General features: G+C 32.2%; 1 protein-coding gene across 5 annotated transcripts in view; it reads right to left on the bottom strand.

The window, feature by feature from the left end:
* LOC114333678 (G-protein coupled receptor dmsr-1) overlaps nucleotides 1-25,463 on the bottom strand; it is a 1,080,003-nt gene that overhangs the window by 61,254 nt on the left and 993,286 nt on the right. For all 5 annotated transcript variants that reach the window (XM_050649885.1, XM_050649888.1, XM_050649886.1 and 2 more), the window contains one exon: nucleotides 10,716-11,120. In XM_050649885.1, coding sequence (XP_050505842.1) covers nucleotides 10,716-11,120 — 405 coding nt within the window. The remainder of the gene's footprint in view (nucleotides 1-10,715; nucleotides 11,121-25,463) is intronic.

Here is a 25,463-nt window from a genome sequence, read left to right as displayed (position 1 = left end):
TAGTTGATAATTTGATTTTTATATTTTTAATATGTTCTATAAACAATTGCATTAATTCTGTATTATTAATTTGTGTTAATATATATGTTAAATTTATTGGGTGTGCTATATTTTTACAACTGTATAATTTACTTATAAGCATATACTTATAATCATAGTTATTCATATGTATCATAATTATTGTGGTTATTATAACGACCGTAAATTTTTAATTAACAATTCAATTGTTGCTGAACTGTTCACTCAATTTTCATTGGCTTCTGGAAATTATAATGTATACGAAAAGAGATTTTATACTACCAAGTTATTTAATTATTGATGAAAAATTACTTATCTACAATTTTAGTTGAATATTAAAGATTTTGTTCGAAAAACCCGCATTTTTCGGGGAAAATTTTCGTCGAACTAAATCGGGACAAATACACCCCTAAGCAGAATTTAATTACGGTGAATTTTTATTTGGGTGTTTTTGGTGTAAAGTTAAAATCTTTGGAGTTATAGAGCAAAAATTGCAAAAATCACGACTTTCGGGCGCCATTTTGTTTATAAAAAAAGTAGCACACTATCTGCGGACTTTGCATACCTATATTATTAATATATACAGTTATGAGATTCGATTCCAGCAATAAAATTACTGGTAAATAACTTTTCCCAAAAATGGCATATTCTCCGATAATCTGCCCAGACTACATATAATAACATAAAGCATTATATTATGGACTTAATAAATAAAGCATTATAGTTTGATGGATTCGACCGCAAATTTTATCTAACAATAAAACACTTAAAACTTTTGTTTTCATTATTTCCACAAAAATTTATTAAAAATTAATGTCACTACAGCTGTTTCGGCAGAGTGCCTTTCTCAAGTGATGGGTTTTTACTCTGGGTCTACATTTTAAAGTCTCTTAACTGAATAGGTTGTGGAGTGGGGAGTCAGCGCCGGATTATACCCCAGGCTGTGGGTGAAAAATAGGTCGATTTCAGGATATAATTCAGGAATTTTTGAAACCTATCAGGTGTTGTAAATGACGATGCCAGAAATAACTTCTACTAAAATGTAACCAAAAATATTGTGCGCTTTTTTTTATTGCGATTTTCATTTGTTAAATTTGCAATTTTTAATAATTTTTAATTTTGCAGCTTAGGATATTGATTTTAGAGAAAAACTTTTTAAAAGAAAGTTGTAGTAAATTAAAAAACCTACAATTTGAGGTACGGTAAGTTTAATTTCGTTAATTGGTTATCGTAAAACAGCCTGCGAAATGTCCAAAATGGCCGTTTTTTACAATTGCGTTATTTATTGTACAACTATTTTTTTTTAATCTTTTAAAGCTTTAAAATAAAGATATTTCAATTCCAAACATAAAAAAAATTGTAAAGCCAGATTAACGAATTTGTGGCTTAGATATTATAAATTGTTTATCTCAAGAGGTCAAATGTGGAACGCTATAACTTTTTGAAAAAAAAAAAATCGTAGAGAGTTGGTAAAACATTCAATCTCCTTCTAAAGAGTTTTGTTTTCATATTCTGATGTAAATAAATGCGTAAAACATTTTGAAACGTCTAATTTTTTGGTTTGAAAATAAGGGGGCAAATTTCGTATTAAACATTTAGAGCTGAAGCGGCCCCGTACATCCTATGAGTTTCTAACTTACAGATTATTGTTGCTAAATATGAAACGAAGATTTATAAAAAAATAAAAAATTTCTACGACGAACTGAAGCCGAGATAATTTTTGGGTTTGAAAATAAGGGGGCAAATTTCGTTATAAACATTTAGAGCTGAAGCGGCCCTGTACATCCAATGAGTTTCTAACTTACAGATTATTGTTGTTGAAGACGAAACGAAGATTCATAAAAAAATAAAAATTTTCTACAACCAACTGAAGCCGAGAAAATTCTTTTTTTTTTTCTTAAATCGTAGTGCCTTTATTTATAACAATTAAGAAATTATTTTAAAGTCATTGACTAAGGAAAGACTTATATTATCTTAAAATAAAAATTATTATAAAATATGATTACATTTAATTATTAAAAATTATTTTTAAAATCGGTGCTTTTGCAAGCGGCCGAATTTTGCAAATCGCCCCGCTTGCTTCAAATCCGCGCGCTCGGAAAATTTTTACGTAACTTGACAGAAAACAATTTAATAATATTACCATTATAATATACACTCTATTTACCACTGTATTTGTTTTTCTTGATAAACTTTTATATGTGAAATCCAAAACGAATAGTCACTACAAGAAGAAAAAGTTTTATATTGTATATTATAGTAAGAAGTAACATTATTATTATTATATTTATATAACAATGAGAAAATTAAAAATATAGTTATATATTTCATATACATATAATATGTATCCTTTTTGTAATATTATTTCTTCAGAAATGAAATTTCACATATAAAAGTTTATCAAGAAAAACAAATACAGTGGTAAATAGACTGTATATTATAATGGTAATATTATTAAATTGTTTTCTGTCAAAATTTAATACAAGTTACGTAAAAATTTTCCGAGCGCGCGGATTTGCAAAATTCGGCCGCTTGCAAAAGCACCGATTTTAAAAATAATTTTTAATAATTAAATGTAATTATATTTTATAATAATTTTTATTTTAAGATAATATAAGTCTTTCTTTAGTCAACGACTTTAAAATAATTTCTTAATTTTTATAAATAAAGGCACTACGATTTAAGAAAAAAAAAACAATTATCTCGGCTTCAGTTGGTCGTAGAAATTTTTTATTTCTTTATAAATCTTCGTTTCATCTTTAGCAACAATAATCTGTAAGTTAGAAACTCATAGGATCTACAGGGCCGCTTCAGCTCTAAATGTTTATAACGAAATTTGCCCCCTTATTTTCAAACCCAAAATTAGAGGTTTAAAGACGTTTTACGCATTTATTTACATCAGAATATGAAAATATAACTCTTTAGAAGGAGATTGGATGTTTCACCAACTCTCTACGATTTTTTTTCAAAAAGTTATAGCCTTCAACATTTGACCTCTTGAGATAAACAATTTATAATATCTAAGCAACAAATTCGTTAATCTGGCTTTACAATTTTTTTTATGTTTGGAATTGAAAGATCTTCATTTTAAAGCTTTAAAAAATAAAAAAAATATTGGTAAAATAAATAATGCAATTGTAAAAAACGGCCATTTTGGACCTTTTGCAATAACCAATTAACGAAATTAAACTTACCAAATTGTAGGTTTTTTAATTTACTACAACTTTCTTTTAAAAAGTTTCTCTCTAAAATCAATATCCTAAGCTGCAAAATTAAAAATCATTAAAAATTGCAAATTTAACAAATGAAAATCGCACTAAAAAAAAACGCACAATATTTTTGGTTACATTTTAGTAGAAGTTATTCCTGGCATCGTCCTTTACAACACCTGATAGGTTTCAAAAATTTATATCACGTTTTTTCACCCACAGCCTGGGGTATTAACCATTAGGCGGACTAGGCGGCCGCCTAGGGCCCGGGCGTTGATGGGGCCCGCATCCCGTTCAAATGCATTAATTAATATTGAATTATTTAAGCAGCAATTAAAAAAAATGTAAAATGTTAAATAAATCAAATACGATTAACAGAGAAAAAAAAAAGATAATGGTTAATTTATGATTTCCAGTCAAACTCAGTTTTTTGCTTTGTCTTCTGTCAAATATCAGGAAAATACAACCGACTTAAGACAAATTAAGCAGTTATCTTCAAAGGCATTTTTATATTCCACGGCATATTCAAAGGCATTTCAAAGGCATTTTTTATATTATGTTCTAATATTCTAATCATTCCTTCAATTTGGTAATCAATTTTACAAGTAAATTTTGCTTAGAAGCTGGTAATTATTTTGGTATGGTACGTTTTTTTTCAATTTCTACCCACCGATGTTGCTTATAGTCCATTCACTCACGGTAAAATATTGCAAAACCTCCAGATTTTAAAGAACTTTTTAATTTGAAAGATGAGCTTGGATTGACATGAAATTTAGCATGTGTTATTGCTCTAAGGTTGAGTCCACCGATTTCTCGGGGGTGAAAAAATATACCGTCAAAATACGTCCGGAAGTAGATAAACTGACTAATTCTTAGCAAGTTTTGTTCAATAGAGTTTTTTCATTAAGTCAATATATTTCGAGTTAATTGCAAGGTATTATGTTCATTTTCAAAAACACGTTTTTAGACGGTTTTTCGCAAATAACTCAAAAAGTAGGTATTTTATCGAAAAAATATTCTTAGCAAAAATATAGCTTTTAAAACATTGAAAAAATGTTGTTCTGAAGCTATTTCCTTGTGGCATTTTTATGATTAATTATTTATATGGGAAATAAGCCACAATTAAATGAAAAAAATAATTTTATTAACGTTTCGACGCCCAAATCGGGTGCCGTTGTCAAAATACAAAATATTACATATAAATAATTAATCATTGAAAAAAAAAATGGTGCAGTCTGTAGATCCAGTAGAAGCAGAGTTGTAGCTAATGAAAAGTAGGTTCTTATTCGTCAAATTCCAAGTCGAATATTTCAACGTGAAATAATCAAAAAATGCCAGTTTCTGCCAGTTTGTCCGATGTACATTATTGGACAGTCATCACATGTAAGTTTGTATACACCACTCTGTAATTGCTTTCTCTTTTTAGTCTTATTGTTCTTAACGTATTTCCCTAAGTTGTTGTTAGTTCTGAAATATGGTATTACTCCTTTCTTTCTTATGAATTCGGCTATTGTTGTTGATATCTTGCCTGTATATGTGACATCTATCAGACGATAAATACCAAAAAGTAGAAGAGTTCATCAAAAGCCAAAGTGACATCTTCTTTAAAGAAAAAATAACTGGTCGCTCTGACTTAGTCCAAGGCCGCATAAACACTGACAACTCCAACCCCACAACGAAGGCACCAAAAGTCTACCGTTTGCAAAACAAAAAGAAACTTTTGCCATTCTTGAAGATATGTGGGAGGAGAATTTCATCGAAGAGTTGAGTATCCCCTGTTCTTCTCCAGTAGTGTTGGTAACTAAGTAAATGGCTCCACAAGGTTCTGTGTCGACTACAGAAGATTGAATAGCGTCACCAAGAAAGACAACTATCCACTGCCCCGTATTCATGATACCCTTAATGCCTTGGCTGGGACGAAATAGTTTTCCACTGAGGACCTCAAAAGCGGCTATTGGCAAATTAAAAAAATCCCTGAAAACAGGACTTACATGGAAAACCTGTCTGGCATACCTCGACGACACCATGGCCATCAGAAAAGATTTCGACGAACACCTTGCCAACTTGAAAGAAGTTTTCACCAGACTAAGAAATGCCCACCTACAAGTAAATGTCAAGAAGTTCGAGCTCTTCCAAGAAAAGGTTAGTTTCCTTGGACATGTAATTTCATCTTCAGGAATTGCAGCAGATCAGGCGAAAATAAAAGCAGTACAAGAATGGACCACATCAAGAAGCAAACACGATGTCCAAAGTTTCCTTGGCCTTTGCAGTTACTGTCGTCGCTTCGTATAAAATTTTGGAAAAACTGCCAAACCTCTCCATAATCTGAATGGGAGAAAGCTGTCATTTGACTGGACACCAGACTGCCAGCTTGCCTTCATCATACTCAACCATAAATTAACAACGGCTTTAATTCTGGAATATCTGAAAGAACAAGGTCTTTTCGTGCCTGATACGGATGCTTGTCAAAATAGCATTGGGACGGTGCTTTTCCAAGTACAGGAGAGTGAGGAACAGGTTATAGGATACTTCGGCAACACTCTGGGAGAAGCAAAAAGAAACTACTGTGTCACCAGAAAGGAGTTATTGACGGTCAAAGCAGTAAAATACTACCATTCGTTCATCTCTGACAAAAATTTTTTGATAATAACCGACTATTCTGCCTTGCAGTGGCTCAATTTGAAACCACCTGAAGATAAGATAGCTCGATGGCTGGAAAAACTACAGATAGTATGATAGAATTGATTCAAAAAATGACACAGCCCAGACATCCAAAGTGAAAGTTATCCTCCAACACCAAATTGTTCTATATGGTCCACATAATGTTCAGTAAACACCATTTAGGTGCAGTAAATTAGTAGTTTATTTAAGTTTTTCGTCAATATTTCTAAAATTATTTTTAAGCGTAAACAATGTTCTATACAAAAACGTTCTACATAAAATTTAAAACAGAAATGGTCTTAAAATGGTCTTAACAAAAAAAGGTTTTAATATTTTTTTGGCAATTGATGATGCTTTTCGGTGGTGAGGTTAACGTTTCTTCAAGGGCTTATCACTAACATACCATCGGCCACTGAAATAGCAAATCCTGTTAAAGAAAATTTCTTTCAATCAGTAAAAATATTATAAATTGCCCAATAAATATAAAAAGTATCGACAACCTCCACTTTTCACCCTCCGTAACTCTAAAATCGTTCATTTTATAACAATTATGTATGGGACCTTTTTTGTTTTAAATTTGATGTAGAACATTTTTGTATAGAACTTTGTTTACGCTAAAGCATATTTTTAGAAATATTGACGAAAAACATAAAAAAACTACTAATTTACCGATTTCTCTCCCATATCCCCCCCAAACCGTACGCTCAAAATGGTGTAACTTTTTACTGAACAGTATTTGGACCATATAGAACAATTTGGTGTTGGAGGAAAACTTTTACTTTTAATGTCTGGGTTAGGTCTTTTTTATACCAATTATACTATACTACCTCTACTCCGTAACTTTGGAACCGTTCATTTTAGAAGGATTATGCTTAGGGCCTTTTCTATTTAAAATTTAATGTAGAACATTTTTGTATAGAAGGTTGTTCATGCTGAACCGCATAGTTTTAGAAATATTGACGAAAAACTTAAAAAACTACGAATTTACCGATTTCTCCCCCCTCTCCCCCCAAACCCGACGCTCAAAATGGTGTGACTTTTTCTCAACATTATGTGGACCATATAGAACAATTTGGTGTTGGAGGATAACTTTCACTTCGAATGTCTGGGTTTGGACCTAGTTATACCATACTAAGACCTATTATTTTGAATTTCGTCAGAGAGCGGGAAGAAGTTATGTACTCATAAATAATATTACCAATGGCAGAGCGGTATGTACTCATAAATAATATTACCAATGGCAGAGCGGTATGTACTCATAAATAATATTACCAATGGCAGAGCGGCAACGTCGGTCCATGAATTCTTACTTTATCTATCATAGTACACCTTCCAATATTGGGTGAACATTGTTTTAGTAGCTTTTAGCGAGAGTTCGGAACTATTAGATATAATCTAACGCGTGAGTTATTCATGGGTTCTTGTGAGTTTCTTAGAAAATATCTAGTTACGCGAGTATTCCTCTTGCAAATATTTGAAGCTTGAAATATATTTATGTTAAGTACCTACAACCTCAAGGGATTGAAACGGCGGCCCATGATACACTACACTTACATTGGAAAAGATGGTCTAACAAAGTGGTTAAAACACAAAAACATTCTTCGAAGTAAAACGCGTTCGCAAATCATGGTATTAAAATTACCGAGAATAAAAATATTGCTAGAAATGTTAAACGTTTATGGATTGCAGGAATTTACTTTTTGAAACTAGTTACATATTGGTCTTATTGTGAAATGTATGAATCTACAGCTTAACCTCATTATACCTAAATAGTCCAGAGAAATTCAGAGAAAAGATTTTTGTCGGGACACTTGAGCAGCCAGGTTGCAACTGGATTTTTTGGGTACAACATACCTAATACATTATAAATACAAAAATACCCGTCACAGTTCGGACGAGAAACTTAGTTATTAACAAATAAGGGTCAAAAATGGCAGTTTTTTCGTTTAAATCGCTACAGGTAAAAATAGGGTAATTAAATATCTTATTTCTAATATTTTTCTTCTAGTAGATGAGCCAAGGTTTATAATGGCACTTTCTGAATTATGGTTCGATCATTTTATGCTTCGGAAATTGCAAAATAAGACTAAAATTTCAAAAATAAAAAATGTGCTATTACTTTTGCAAAAATGGCCTTAAGACTTTCATATTGCATGAAAAGTTGAGTCAAACATTCCATATAATGCACAAAAAATTTTAAGACGATTCGTCAATTAATTTAAGTTTTATTCAATTTATTTATCGCAAAGAGCTTTCTTTTCGCAATATTATTGTTCAGAAAATAATAATGATATAGCAATTCTGTGGAAATCACATGCAAGAAGAATAGTTGTGTTTTCAAAGTATTGAAAAAAAATAATTAAAAAGTCGTTTTTGTCACTCCGAAACAGATTGGTAAAATATAGTCATTTTTGGCTTAAAAACAATTTGAATAGCTTTGTTAATATTCACTATAGAGTAAATCTACTTTAGGATTTTAAAAGCTAGTATTTTTACACGAATTTTCAGAAAAAAAATTTTGCCTAGGTTAATTAGGGTCAAAGTTAGCCACTTATATTTTTTAATTCACAGTTACTTCTATATACATCATAATATGTAGCATGGTAACTAACACCGTTACAGGAGAATTTGATGTATATAGAATATAATATATTCTATATACATCAACGGTGTTAGTTACCATGCTACTCCGAACGGCTTGGCCGATATTTATGAAATTTTACACGTATATCCTATAGGACGGATAATAGGTTTTAATCTATTTTTTATACCCATAAGTTATAGGGGGGATTGCCCCCTGATATATATTTTTTATTTTTTTGGACAAAATTATCTACCTTAATTTTATATGATGTAGAATTAAAAAATACATACAATCCTTAGTTCTCACTCTTCTATCATCAACCCCTATTTGTTAATAGCCATCTATATATTTACATCTATAAAATTCTCCTGTCACAGTGTTAGTTTCCATACTCCTCCGAGACCGCTTGACCGATTTTTATGAAATTATATATGTATATTCGGTAGGTCTTAGAATCGGTCGTAATCTATTTTTCATATCCCTGAGTGATAAGGGGAGTTCCCACTAACTACATTGGCTGAATTCACAATACCACACAAGCTAATTAGGCTCATTAATGACACAATGGATGAAACTTAGGCATGTGTATGAGCACAAAACCACCTGAGAAATGTTTTTCAAAATCTCGCAGCGATTGAAGCAAGGAGATGGCTTGGCCGCCCCAACATTGTTTAACCTGGCACTGGAGTATGCAATTAGACAAATGCAGACTGGACGAGGAAACCTACTGACCAACAGAACCGTTCAACTGGCCGCTTATGCCGATGATATTAATATTATCAGTAGAACATCAACAGGAGCACAGGAAACATACGCAGAGTTAAAAACACAAATTAAAATGCTAGGTCTGGAAATTAACACAGAAAAAACAAAAATAATGACTCAGACGAGAAGAAATATAGTCCCACAAAATATTATACATGAAGATGACATTGAAACGGTTGGAAAATTTACATACCTAGGAGTAGAAATATATGCCGATGGATTAGAAGATCGAAAAATACGAAGGAGAATAACACAGGCAAACAGAGCTTATTTTGCCCTCTCCCATATATTTCGGTTTAAAAGTATCCACCGAGATACAAGGAAGAGAATCTATAAAACCTTAATTCGACCAATAGCATGCTATGGCAGTGAAGCATGGGTCTTGAAAGAAACATCCAAAAACAAACTTAACACATTCGAAGGTAAAGTACTGAGGAGAAAACTAGGACTTGTGAATTCGATACAACAACCAGCTTTATCAACTTTATAAGGAAACACCCCTGTCAAACTTCATCGGAATAAAATGATTGCAATGGGTCGAACATGTGATAAGAATGGGAGAGGTTAGGCTACCAAAAAGAGCACTGAACGATTGGATGCAGGGAAAGAGACCGGTTGGAAAGCAAAGAAAGGGCTGGGAAGACACAGTAAGCAGCGATGCACAAGTATTTTTAGGAGTCCATGTACGGAGAGGAGCAGCGACAGATAAACAAGGCTGGAGGCTGGAGGCGAAAAATAAAGGAGGCCAAAGCTCAATTTGGGCTGTAGTGCCGTAGAAGCCCAAAGCCGTTCCTGTTCTCTTGATTTTTGGTTTTTTTCGTTTTTCACTGCCACTTAAATGTTTGTAACTTATGATAATACCGAAACGATTACTTAGTTAAGAAAAACAAGTGTTCAAAGAAATTTAATAAAGCGACTAGGTAGTGATTAATGAATAGATTAGTAATGATTAATGAATAGATTGGTTGAGCTAACGTAAAAAGAACAGGACTGAAAACTAATACAAGCAAGCAATAGTACTTTATCTTTGCAAATAACGGCATCAAACATCAAATTATTGTATTGAATTTAAAAGTGCATTTTGAATCAATATTATGACAAATACGTGACGACTATACCTCTTGTAAATCTTACCTCTTGTTAATCCTTCGAAGGGGTGTTTAAATTTTGCTTATTTTTAAAATGCCGACAAGGCAATCTACCTACTCTTATTGCAGTTTTATGATAAAAATGGTTTATGGTTTATGAATATAACTCTAACCAAATTTGTTACCATTTCCTGTTCGTAAAATTAAATTATTTTGAAAATTTAATTTTTTTTGCAATAAAAATATTCTTTTGGTGCTCTTTTCGGGCTCCACTAAAATGCGGGCCCGAGGCAGGGGCCTTATGGGCCTAGTGGTAAAATAGGCCCTGGATATCGTATGAAACAGAAGTGTTTTTAAACATTTTTATAAAAATGTTTGAATACTACTTACCCAATAGCAAGAAACCTCCAAATAGCCAACGACAGGGTCAAACATACGGAAATTGTATGCAACACTTGACTGTAGTTGATATGAAATAACGTAAAAACAGCTCCATAGTAACAAAAATTTTGCTTTCCCCTTTCATCGTCGTAATAGTAAGCAAAAGGGATGTACTCTATCATCAGCAGCACATCAGCCACAGCCAGAGCGCTAAGGATGCGGTTAATAGGGGCACCTGCCATTTCTTTCCTCGTTAGTACCACTATGTTTAATACGTTCGCCACGCTTCCGAAGACACATACAAATATTGAACAATAGACATGGTAATTTTCAGCGTAGATTGTTGATAAGTTTATTAGAGTAGTTCCCCCACAGTCTAATTCGAGTATGTCTGTCTGGTCTGTCATCAAGGATCTGAAACAATAGAAATACATTTTGTGTATTACGAAATTTTTTATAAATTTTGATTATGACAATAAAACAAAATATATGCACTATAAGTTGCTTAAGTGGAAAATTCAAATAACAAGCTAAATGAAAACAAATTATCCGAGAGGACCACAAAAATGAAATAAAAAATAAACAACTAAAATCTATTTTAAAAGGTATATATTTAAAAATCCCTAAGCAATAAAAATCCCTAAAAACAATAATATACCCAGAACAAGGCAAAGACGAAGAATCGACCTATACAGAAGTAATAGATAAAATATGCAAACTGAAAAACGGGAAAACAGCGGGAGACGACGGAATATGTGCAGAACTTATAATAAAATACGAGGGTGAGGCACTATACAGAAAGATTTATGAACTAATACAGAATATATGGAATAAGAAAACAATGGCCGAAGAATGGAAGAAAGGAAATATTGTGACAATCCCAAAACAAGGAGACCACAGGATATGTAAAAACTGCCGAGCAATTAATTTACTGAATGTAACATATAAAGTAATGACTGGTATAATTAGAGACAGACTAAAAATATATACAGAACAAAGCATAGGAGACTACCAGTACGGCTTCAGAAAAGGAAGATCCGTGATAGATGCTATCCATACACTAAAAGTACACTAGACTTTAAACAGGCTTTTGACAAACTAAGTAGAATAAAAATGATCCAAGATTTAGAAGAGACCAAAATACCAAATAAAATTATAAGAATGATAGAAACGACAATGCGAGATTCCCACGCAACAATAGACACCGGAAGAGAGAGAACAGAAATAATAAAAATAAAAAATTAAGTAAGACAAGGAGATGCGCTTTCAACGGTACTATTTATTCTATCATTAGCAAAGATAATAAAAAAGTTGTCAAACGCAGATACTATAAACAAAAATGCAGTTAGTCCAGAAAGCCACTGCGCATCCGCTAGGAAAAATATTCTAATTCGGATTTTTGGCACAATCTTACTCAAAAAGGACTCCTTTTAACAAATTTCCATGTTGCCAGGACCAAAAGGTGGTCAAAAATTTTTTAAACGTTTTTTTTTTGTTTTTTCCCTATAATTATTTTTATTGCATGGAAAAAAGTTTTTCAGGTTTTTTGGATATTTCCCAACAGAAAAGGTCTTTAGTGACTTTTTTCTAAAAATGATAGTTTTTGACATATAAGCGATTAAAAATTGAAAAATTGCGAAATCGGCCATTTTTAACCCTCAAAGACTATGTGAAAAACTGAAAATTTGAATGTTGCCAAGGCAGGTAGATATTCTTTAAACATCGGTTGATGAAATCCCGAAGAGTTTTTTGCAATACACTATTCAAAACTCCTTTGTTTTTTAATTGCGAATCAAGCGTGCGCGACACTATTTTCCACCGACAGTATGGTGCAAATGAAAGGAATAAATTCGTTATTTCGAAAATCGGCGACTTTAAGGAAAAATCCCGAAACAGGTCGATTTTTATTTTTAAGTTATGATATTGTGGCATATATGGTATACTAGTGACGTCATCCGTCTGGGCGTGATGACGTAATCGATGATTTTTTTAAATGAGAATATGGGTCGTGTGGTAGCTCGTTTGAAAGGTTCTTCAATTCTCTATCAAGTAATGTAAACATTTACATAATTTTTTATACACAGGGTGTCCTTGTACTTCTTTTTTTGTCAAATAATTTAATTTATTAAAAATTTTTGGACACCCTGTATAAATAATTATGTAAATGTTTATATTACTGAATACAGAATTGAAGAACCTTTCCAATGAGCTAGAACACGACCCCTATTCTCATTTATAAAATCATCGATTACGTCATCACGTCCAGATGGATGACGTCACTAGTATACCATATATGCCACAATATCATAACTTAAAAATAAAAATCGACCTGTTTCGGGATTTTTCCTTAAAGTCGCCGGTTTACGAAATAACGAATTTATTCCTTTCATTTGCACCATATTGTCGGTGGAAAATAGTGTCGTGCATGCTTGATTAGCAATTAAAAAACAAAGGAGTTTTAAATATTGTATTGCAAAAAACTCTTCGGGATTTTATCAATTGATGTCTAAAGAATATCTACCTATCTTGGCAACATTCAAGTTTTCAGCTTTTCACATAGTTTTTGAGGGTTAAAAATGGCCGATTTCGCAATTTTTCAATTTTTAATCGCTTATATGTCAAAAACTATCATTTTTAGAGAAAAGTCACTACAGACCTTTTCTCTTTGGAATGATCCAAAAAACCTAAAAAAACTTTTTTCCGTGCAAAAAAAATAATTTTAGGAAAAAAACAAAAAAAAACGTTTAAAAAATTTTTGACCACTTTTTGGTCCTGGCAACATGCAAATTTGTTAAAAAGAGTCCTTTTTGAGTAAGATTGTGCAAAGAATTCGAATTAGAATATTTTTCCTAGCGGATGCGCAGTGGCTTTCTGGACTAAGTACAAATAATTGGATATGCGGACGATATAACCATAGTAGCAATAGATAAAAGGACATTAAAAAAAACTTTCCAAGAAATAGAAAAAACTGAGAGGACTGATTATAAAATGAAAATAAAACAAAATACATAAATGTAAGCAAGAAAAAGAAGACACAACTGACAGAAATGACAATAGACGCACATAGCTTCGAAGACGTTGAAAAGTTCAAAGATTTGGGAGTATTACTCAACAGAAGAAATGAAAAAAATTTCAAAGATAGAAAGATAAGCCGAAATACAAAAATGAAAATCTACAAAACGACCATAAGACCAATAGTGCTATATGCTTTGGAGACATTCACATTAACAGCAAGAGAAGAAGAGCAGCTGAAAATTTTTGAGAGAAAAATTATGAGAAAAATTCTGGGACCAAAGAGGGAAAACGAAGAGGAGGCAAGACAATGGATAAACCACGAAATACAAGAATGGATGGGTCAAGAGAACATATTTAGAGCAATAAAAGCATAGATAATTAGATGATACGGACAGATAATGAGAAGAGAGAAGAAAAATCCGTTAAGAGTTATAACCGAATGGATACCACGAGGTACAAGAACCAGAGGCAGGCCTAAACTCAGATGGAGACATCAAATGGAAGGCGACATAAGAAGTATGGAAATTAGAAATATAGGAAGGAAAATCAAAGAGAGAGAAGAAAGGAGAAAGGTAGTGGAAATAGCGAAGTCACACCAGCAACTGTAAAACCAAACTCAGAATGGAATGATCTCCCACAAAAAGGATCTTCAAGTTGAAAACAGCTTCAGCTTTCTCGAGAGCGCATAACTTGTATATATATTCAAAAATACCTAAAAAGGGCTATATCGCAGAACTAGTTTTCGATTGGATGACCAATCTTTATCAGTGCTTACGTGATCTAACATGCTAACCACCAAAATACAATATTATAAAAATAGATGGGTAAAAACCCTTTAAAAGTTATCCGTCGAGGAAACATAGATGGAATATGTGAACTTAAAACCCGTGTTGAGCTGCCCCCCCCCCCCACACTTGGAAAAATCAAAAAACAAATAGCCCTGATTTATGAGCTATTTATGAGCTTTCATATTCCGCAAACTAAAAATTTTGAGCTCGTTCCACTGAGCAGGAATTTAATACTTTATTGGGGGGGGGGGGGGAGGGAGGGGCTGAGAAAAATAGGAATATTGAATCGGTTTTTACGGCAGAATTACGAGCTATTTATGAGCTCTTGAAATTATATAGTTTTGATTTTTGAGCTCATCCCATTCACCCCCAAACATCCCTTTAATTGATTTAACTTAAGCGAAAATTGCTGAGAAAACTTTAAATATATCGTATTGCGGATATAATTCCTATAGCTTATATACTCTAAGAATAAACTATTAAATCACGTGCATTTCGATTATTGAGTTACAACCCCTTCGCAAGAAAACCACCCTATCTTCCCGGCTTAAGAGAAAGTTGTACTTAAAATGCATTAAATTAATTATTTGGCGACTACATATCATTTAATAATTTATAAGCTTTCAAATTACGCGCATTTAGATCAGTAAATTGCAATTTATTTTGTATAGTGCAGTCACTGAAGGTAAAAATCAACGATTACCTTCAATTTCGGTAAACCTCTATCGATTTTCACGAAAATTGGTCAGTGGTTAGAGGATACGTCAAGAAACAAAGGTGACCTTGCGCCTTTACCCTGAGGGTGGATATCGCCCCTTCTCGGGGGTGAAAATTATTTTATAAAAAATAACTGCACAAATCAATAAAAGAACAAATTAAAAGCAAAATTTATTATATAAAGTTATTAAAATGAGTCGTAAGTTTTTACAAAAAAGTTAATAGTAGTTTAATTCGTATAGCTTATATTCTAAGAATAAACTCTTAAATCACGCGCCTTTCGATTATAGAGCTACAACCCCTTCGCAAGAAAACCATCCCATATTCCCGGCTTAAGAGAGAGTTATACTTAAAATAATTAAAATTAATTATTTGGCGAATAGGTATAGTTTAATAATTTATGAGCTCGCAAAATATACGCATCTCAATTATTGAATTTTCTTTCTATAGTGCAGTCACTGAAGGTAAAAATCAACTATGACCTTCGATTTTGGTAAATCTCCATTCATTTTCACGAATTGACAATAACAACTTGCGGTTTTAGCCTATGGTATATATCACCCCTTCTCGGGGGTGAAAATTACTTTATTAAAAATAACCCCACAAATGGAGAGAGGGACAAATTGTAAGCAAATTTTGTTATATAATGTTATTAAAATAAATCAATACTTTTTGAGTTATTAAAGATCAAATATTATAATTTTTGTGAAAGAAAATGCATGCTTTTAAGCGATTTTTCATAAATAACTCAAAAACTGTAAGTTTTTGCAAAAAAGTTTTCATCACTAAAATTGAAGCTAATAAAAAATATAATAAATTGCTTACTTGAGAAACCGTTTAATGTTAATTTAAAGTAAGTTATTGGCAATATATTTTTTTCTGCGACTGTTCAAATCTAAGGATTCAAGCTTAAATAACGGGAAAGATGCATTTTATAACACTTAGGTACTAAATACTTGTCAAAGTACTTAGAAATACCTATCAAAAATGAGCTCCAGGAAAAGTTGATAGCATCAAAATTTATAATTATAAAGTATACAGCTATAAAATTGTATTACATTTAATCTTTCAAATACTTTATTTTTTTTAGATCATATTTAAAATAATAACTCCAACAATACTCGATTGACGTAAAAAATTATATATAACGAAATTTGAGTTTTTTTTTATTAGCAAAGATTTCACTTGTCTTTTGATTTACGTATGAATCAAAATAACGAAGATAGAAACGTTTAAGCCTAAATTTTACTACGAGAACAATGTAACTGGAGCCCTTTAACCTATTATCCTAAAAAATAAAGTATTTGAAAGATTAAGCCGGAATTTTATGTCTCGGTTGACAGCCGGTCAGTTAACCGGAGTTTAATAGGGACCTCTTTAGGGTCTCTTGCGTTGTAATAAATGCAATTACAAGTATTATTATGATTATAAATAAGATAATAATAATACTTATAATTGCATTTATTACAACGCAAGAGACCCTAAAGAGGTCACGATTAAACCCCGGAGAACTAACGTATTTAACTAACTAAAATATCGGGCCTAAATGTAATACAGTTTTATAGCTCTTGAAATTTCCTTTCACATATTTGGATGTGCCTGATATCATAAAAATTAACAGAGTGATTAAAAAAATTCATTTTTTTTGTAAAAATTTTTGGAGTATAAATTTTGATGCTATCAACTTTTTCTGGAGCTCATTTGATAGGTATTTCTAAGTACTTTGACAAGTATTTAGTAAGTGTTATAAAATGCATCTCTTTCCCGTTATTTAAGCTTGAATCCTTAGATTTGAATAGTCGCAGAAAAAACTATATATTTAATTACCTATAACTTACTTTAAATTTACATTAAAGGATTTTTCAAGTCAGCAATTTATTATATTTTTTATTAGCTTCAATTTTAGTGATGAAAACTTTCTTGTAAAAATTTACAGTTTTTAAGTTATTTATGAAAAATCGATTTAAAGCATGCATTTTCTTTCACAAAAATTAAAATATTTGATCTTTAATAACTCAAAAAGTATTGATTCATTTTAATAACATTATATAACAAATTTTGCTTAGAATTTGTCCCTCTCTTTATTTGTGGGGTTATTTTTAATAAAGTAATTTTCACCCCCGAGAAGGGCTGACATATACCCCCCGCTAAGTTGTTATTTTTAATTTTATTTCTTGACGTATCCTCTATCCGCTCACCAATTTTCGTGAAAATGAATAGAGATCTACCTAAATCGAAGGTCATAGTTGATTTTTACCTTCAGTGACTGCACTATAGAAAGAAAATGGCAATTCAATAATTGAGATGCGTATATTTTGCGAGCTCATAAATTATTAAACTATATCTAGTCGACAAATAATTAATTTAAATTATTTTAAGTAGAACTCTCTCTTAAGCCTGGAATATGGGATGGTTTTCTTCTCCGGCGAAGGGGTTGTAGCTCAATAATCGAAAGGCGCGTGATTTAAGAGTTTATTCTTAGAATATAAGCTATACGAATTAAACTACTATTAACTTTTTTGTAAAAACTTACAGTATTTCAGTGATTTACGAAAAACCGCTTAAAAACATGCATTTTTTTCACGAATAATTAAAATTTTTGATCTTTAATAACTTAAAAATTATTGACTTATTTTAATAACTTTATATAATAAATTTTGCTTATAATTTGTTCTTTTATAGATTTGTGCAGTTATTTTTTTATAAAATAATTTTCACCCCCGAGAAGGGGCGGTATCCACCCTTAGGCGGTATCCACCCTTAGGGTGGTACCATGTCACCTTTGTTTCTTGCGGTATCCTCTAACCACTGACCAATTTTCGTGAAAATCGATGAAGGTACACCGAAATTGAAGGTAATCGTTGATTTTTACCTTCAGTGACTGCACTATACAAAATAAATTGCAATTTACTGATCTAAATGCGCGTAATTTGAAAGCTTATAAATTATTAAATGATATGTAGTCGCCAAATAATTAATTTAATGCATTTTAAGTACAACTTTCTCTTAAGCCGGGAAGATAGAGTGGTTTTCTTGCGAAGGGGTTGTAGCTCAATAATCGAAATGCACGTGATTTAATAGTTTATTCTTAGAGTATATAAGCTATAGAAATTATATCCGCAATACGATTTTAAGTTTTCTCAGCATTTTTCTCTTAAGTTAAATCAATTAAAGGGTTGTTTGGGGGTGAAGGGGATGAGCTTAAAAATCGAAACTATATAATTTCAAGAGCTCATCAATAGCTCGTAATTCTGCCGTAAAAACCGATTCGATATTCCTATTTTTAAGTAGTGGGGGGGGGGGCTGACTCAACCCCCCCACTAAAGTATTAAATTTCTGCTCAGTGGAACGAGCTCAAAATTTTTAGTTTAAGGAATATGAAAGCTCATAAATAGCTCATAAATCAGGGCTATTTATTTTTTTAATTTTTGCAAGTGGGGGGGGGCAGCTCAACACGGGTGAACTTAAACGTGGATGTTCAAAATATTCCATGTAATATGCTCTAGGTACCATCTGAGCTCTAAATCGACTTGTTCACATGTTGACTATATGGTGGCAAGTTCCTTGACTGATCAGTTTTAAAGTGTTTTTACCCATATATTTTTATAATATTGTATTTTGAAGGTTAGCATGTTAGATCACGTAACCACTGATGATGATTGGTCATCCAATCGAAAACTAGTTTTGTGATGTAGCCCTTTTTAGGTATTTTTAAATATATACCTTTTATAAAGGATTCTAGTAGTTTTTGTACTATATGGTACACAGCCAACTACAGGAAAGTGACTTGCTGTCATACATTCAACATGTAAACAAGTCAAATCCACATCTCAGATGTTACCTGGAGCAGAATAGCTTAATATTTTAAACATACATACTTTATGTAGTTTTTTAAACCAATGTTTCCTAGACGGACTTCTTTTACTGGGCTTTGACCCTAATATTTTTGTTAAATAATATCTTGGTGGTTAGCATGTAACATTCCACGTAAACACTGATGGTGACTGGTAAACCAGTCGAAAACTAGTTATGTGATTTTGATGTGGCCCTTTTGAGGGTTTTTAAATATACCTTTTATACAGGATTTTACTGTCTTTTTACAGGAAAACTGTTTTCTTGCGGATTTTTAAAAACGAAATGGTTTGTGTTAACAGGTAAGAAAGAAGGTATATTTAAGGCGAAAATAGAAGAAGAAAAGAATAGTAACATGAAACGTAGTATTAATACAACTAAAGGAAACGGAATACTTGCAAGGAAGGGATGATATCATAAATTAAATTGTGTCATTATGTGTCAATACGTGTAATTAATGATATCCTAAATAGTCGAGGAAATGAAGCATTTTGGCTCGCAATTTTTTCGTCCAGCATGGATTTACTTGAAATTTTCACAGAAGGTAGAAAATAGTCCAAGGATCATTTTCTATATCATGCCTCTGTACGCTAAAACCTTGGAGGTGGTTACCACCCCATCTCGGGGGCGGGAATTTTTTATTACATTTTAACCATGTAAATAGTTGTAAAATGTAATTCTGAGAAAAAAATGTTTTTTACATTTTCTTCGTAAAACTAATATTTTTCGAGTTATTCGCGCTTGAAAGTAACAGTTTTTCGGTGAAAAAATCGACTTTTTTAGAGGGTTTTTTTGAGAATACCTCGAAAATATTCATTTAATCAAAAAAACTGTAGATATCAAAATTGTATCTTTTACTAACACAAACCAAATTTTTTTTCTGTAATATCTTTAAGACCAATACAAACCGAGATGCGTCATGTTAAAAGTTAGCTTTTTGCGTCAAATGCATAATTTGCAATATTCAAAGTAAAATACCGGAAAACTTTGCATTTTTCGAGGAAAACTTAAATAATCTTATTTCAAGTATACAGGTAGCCCTTTCTAGAACTAATAATAAAAAGTTTCTAGCCTGAAAATTAAGCGGCTTGTGATCAAAACAAGTCGGTACCTGCTTTTCTCTATGAAAAAATCAGTGAAAACAACCCTCTTACTACCCTCCTAATTAAAAATTGTTCTTCACCTTTCTGTAATTCTTTTTATATCTGTATTATAAATACACCCAAGAAGTTTGACCTATTTAAAAGGCCTAATTTTAGAAAAATTTGAGTTTAAAAAATTAATTTTTTGGAATTTTCAATTTTTCACCATTTACTTCAAAATATCTCCGAAAATACTGGAGATAAAAAAGAAAATGATAGGCTACTAAATTGTAGATTTTTTAATAGTTAATATTTCTTTGTGCATAGATTTTCATTACAGTGAACAGTTAGCGAGATATAGCTGTTTAAATCCTCTATTTACGAGCAAACACCCCCTTATTCGAGACCTTTAAACCCACCCTAATTAAAAAATAAGGGATCTTTCGGAATTTAGTTTACACACTCTTATAACCCTTCAAAAATCCTACAAAGTCATTTTTGAAAAAACTTTTTATCGCCAAAAATGAAGGAGCTATGATTATAAAACGAATTTTTTTAGAAAAATTCGGATAGTCCGCTTATGAATAATTTTCATTGTATGTATAATACCACAGAACTGGTTCGTATACTCGAAGATGATTAAAAAACTATTTGCATTTGTATTTGTACATATTTGTAAATTCGTATTTTTGTGTAAATAAATGTTTTTGTAATTCTTTAATTCTACTTTTTTTTCTGTATAGATCTATCAAAATATCTACTTATAAAAACTGTAATGTTATTAAGGGTAGTTTGTAAGGGTTGAAATATTATGATATTATATCCTAAAGTATAAAACAATCATTATTTAACCAATCAAAACCAAATTTTACCCATATTAAGTGTACGCTTGTTAAAAGTTTACACAGTTTAAAAACCCAAATAGAAACAACTATGGAAGGCACACAGTGTGGATTCAGGAAGGACAGAAGCACGCAAGACCTAATATTCACATTAAGACAAGTATGTGAGAAGGTAATCAAGAAAAATAGAGAGATACATATGTGCTTCATTGACCTGGAAAAGGCGTTTGACAGAATCCGAAGAAAGGACGTTTGGAAGACACTAACAGAAAGGGGAGTCGACAGACACATAATAGAAGTAATAAAGGATATGTACAAAAATAATACAAATACAGTAAGAACCAATAACGAGGAATGCAGAGAATTTTCTACAAGTCAAGGCGTCAAACAGGGATGTGTGCTGAGTCCACTGCTATTCTCAGTGGTACTGGATGAAGCGATAAAGAAAGCCAAGAGAAGAATGAGAAAACTAACATTAGGATACTGGCAAATGAAACAGACTCAACTATCGGAGCTACTATTTGCAGACGATATGGTATTGATAACAGAAAACAGAGAAGACTTACAGAACAATCTTGAAATCCTAGAAGAAGAACTATCAAACATAAATATGAAAATTAATACAGAGAAAACAAAAACAATGATAATTTCAAATACGAGGAAGACACACGCAATAGAATTAGACGGGAAACAACTAGAGCAAGTGGAATATTTTAAATACCTAGGAGTAATAATCGAATCAAATGGTAAACACCACATGGAAATAAACGAGAGAATGGGACGAACAGGAAGCTTATTTAACACTATGAAAACAACATTTTTTGGGAAAAAAGAGATACCGGAAAAAGTAAAAACGGCAGTCGTTAAATCAGTAGTTAGACCAACAATCATATATAGCAGCGAGACATGGACATTGACGGGGAGACAAAGATCCAGAGTCAATGCTATGGAAATGAGGTTCCTGAGGAAAATAGCAAACAGAAAGAGGACAGACAAAATACGAAACGAAACAATTTGACAAAACCTAAAACTAGAACCAATCAATGAAAAAATAGTAGAAGGACAACTTAGATGGTTCGGGCACGTGTGTAGAATGTCGAACGAGAGGCTAACAAAACGAGTGTTTGAAACGAGAGTGCAGGGGAAAACCAAAAGAGGGAGACCAAGAGTTATGTGGGTAGATGAAATCAGGAAAGAAGTCGAGAAGAAGGGATTGACATTGGAAAGTGCAAGAAACCTAACGAAAGATCGGAAAGCATGGAGACTACAATGCCAAACTCAACTCCACCAGCCTTACACCTAAAGGTAGAAAGGCTTAGGACTAAGTAAGTAAGTAAGTAAGTTTACAATATTTTTATATAATTTTTGACAATAAGGGGTAGTTTACACCCCCCAAAAATAATCAACGCCCTTAAGCATGATATAGAATATGAAGTACAGGGTGAGATGATCCTAATCCCACATTTTAATGTAAATCGATGCAAGCCGAAATTATTCTTTTAGTATAAGTAAATTTTTTATATATAGCTCCAACAAGGGTGGTTTTAAGAGTTGAAATATTATGATAGTATTTCTTAAAACATAAAACAATCATTATGTAACTAATAAGAACCAAATGTTGGCAATATTAAAGTTTAAAATATTATTTTATAATTTTTTACAATTAGGGGTAGTTTTCACCCTTAAAAAACCAAAAGCGTAAAACGGCTCAATATAGAAAATGAACTAGGGGGTGTAATGAGCCTAATCCCAAATTTTTGTACAAATCGATGCTGGACGAAAAAATTGCGAGGTTTTGCCATTTTTTCAGCTTCATTTCCTCGACTAAAAGAATAATAATTGACGACCTAGAAATGGGAGGTCTCGACACCTTCATATAGTTAGCCCCGCTGCTAACTGAGGATAACAATGTCAGTAAAGAAATTAAAAGAAGAATAGATTTCAACAATAAGTGCTACTATGGCATAACAATACAGATAACCTCAAAAATATCTATAAAAATTAAATTTACTGTCTACAAAACACTAATAAGGCCAACATACGGTTCAGAAACTTGGTCACTTACACAGAATGACCAAGAACTGCTCAAATGTTTTGAGCGAAAAATGCTAAGAAGAATATATGGAGGGGTAAAATAACAAGGTTTGTGAAGCAGGAGTTACAACTTTGGGTTGTGTAGAACCTGACGTTGTAAAATTCATGGTAGCACGCCTTAGACGGATAGGGCATTAAATCAGGCAAGAAATATATGCCATAGTCAGAAAAGTTTTTGACCGAAGAGGGCCCATAGGACATACGAGCAAGAGGAAGACCGAGACTTAGGTGCCAAGACAACTTATGCCTGGTTGCACCCAGCTTAGCCCAGCTCAGCTTATAGATAAGGCTCGTCTATCTTCTATCTATCTAATCAGCCCTAAACATCCATCCTTGAATATAGGCCTCCTCTTCCTTCTTCCATGCCTCTCTATCCTGGGCAATTTGCATCCATTTTGACCCAGTGTGTTTCTTCAGGTCATCTGACCATCGCATCTGTGGCCTTCCCCTTTTTCGTTTGTGGTTCCACGTTTTCCAATGTATAATCATCTTAGTCCACCTTTCATCCTTCTGCCGTAGGGTGTGTCCGGCGAACTTCCATTTAAGCTTTGCTACTTGGGTAGAGACATCTTTCACTTTTGTTTTGTTACGGATCCACTCGTTTCTTTTCCTATCTGATAGTTTAATGTTCAGCATTTGTCTTTCCATGGCTCTTTCTGTCTTTGCTATTTTTCCATATTCTCTTTTATAAACGTCCATGTCTGAGAGCCATATATTAAAACAGGGAGTATACATTGATTGAAGACTCTTGTTTTTAGGTATTGCGGGTATTTTCTGTTCTTTAGAATATAAGACAGTTTTCCGAATGATGCCCAGGCCAATCTTATTCTTTTCTTTATTTCTTCGGTCTGATTTTCTTTATTTAATCTAGTGATTTGTCCTAGATATATATACCCTTTTACTTGTTCTATTCTTGTTTGTGCCACTGTAATTACTAGTTCTTCTTGTTGATTGGTCATGGTTTTTTTTACTGTAATAAATCTTCAGTCCTATCTTTGTCGATTCTCTATCTAGTTCTTTCATCATTCTTTGTAATTCTTCACTTCTTTCTGCTATTAATACAATATCATCAGCATATCGTGACTCATATATTGCCCGTTTATGTTTATACCCAAGCCATCCCAGTGCAGTTGTTTGAACACATCTTCTAGCGCTTGGTTGAATAGCTTGGGCGAGATGGTATCTCCTTGTCTTACTCCTCGGTTTATGTTAATAGGCTCCGTTTGTTTCATTAGCTTAATAGTTGTTGTTGCCTTATTATATATATATATATATATATATATATATATATATATATATATATATATATATTTGTCGTCCCTCGTCTATCTTAGCACGTCTTAACTGATAAGTTTAAGATATAATCCACGTGGCAATCCATTGTGGCAAGCTGAAAATTGATCTAAGAATCAATGGTGCAGCGTATAAGTTTCGTAAGCGGAGCTTAAGGTACGTCTTAAGCCTAAAATATGTTTTTGCAACCAGGTATTAGAGAATGATATAAAATCTATTGGAATTAGAGCCTGAAAAAGAGTTACCAGAAACAGGAGCGATCGAATAATTTTTCTGAAGAAGGCTTTGGATCATAAAATGCTGTAACGCCACTGATGATGAAATTAAATTGTACAAATATAAAATAAATTTTTCCAAAAAAAAAACGATATAGTTCCAATAATGTGTGTTAGATTACAATGGAGCACCAAAATGTACCAAATATTAATGTAAATGTAAAATACACATAATCTCTTCGATGTAATCGAATTAACGAAAGAATGACGAATGAGTCTTTTAAATGTTAAAATGTTTTTGATTCTTTCTTTTCCTCCTATACATTCAATCACATTTTAACTTATACCTTTGTTGCCTTTTTAATGAAATTTGAAACACGTGCCTTTCAGTATCACGGGTCAAATATTTTTAGAAAATTCCGAAATATATTTTCTACTTTTTTTTTCAATTTTTCAACTTCCATAAATCTAATTTCCCTTGAAATATAAAGTCAAAGTAATTTATCTTTAATTTCTTTCTGTTTGAATAAATCGACATCAACCCACGTAGGTGGTTGAGTGAAAGTGAAAAGTTTTTCATATCCAGTTTGATCCATTATGAAGTATATAAACTTTAACCCCTGATAATAATTAAACGCAAGGGTAAGATACGAGGGCGGTATGATATATTAAAAAAATATTATAGGTATTAGTATTCAATAATGGCAATCAATAAATTATTGAAAAGAGTTCTAGAACTAGAAAAATTATTACTTTTTGGCAAATAGTTAAGAGCGTAGGCGCAAATATCTATCTATCGGCCATCCCTACTTTTTCTTTCTTTACATGGAAAATTATGTGTAGTAAAATTTTCACTGGT

Source organism: Diabrotica virgifera, chromosome 4 (genome assembly GCF_917563875.1).
Source record: "Diabrotica virgifera virgifera chromosome 4, PGI_DIABVI_V3a".
In the NCBI taxonomy this organism is placed as follows: domain Eukaryota; kingdom Metazoa; phylum Arthropoda; class Insecta; order Coleoptera; family Chrysomelidae; genus Diabrotica; species Diabrotica virgifera.
The sequence above is the reverse complement of the archived record's forward strand: the minus strand, read 5'-3'. Positions and strand labels throughout refer to the sequence as shown.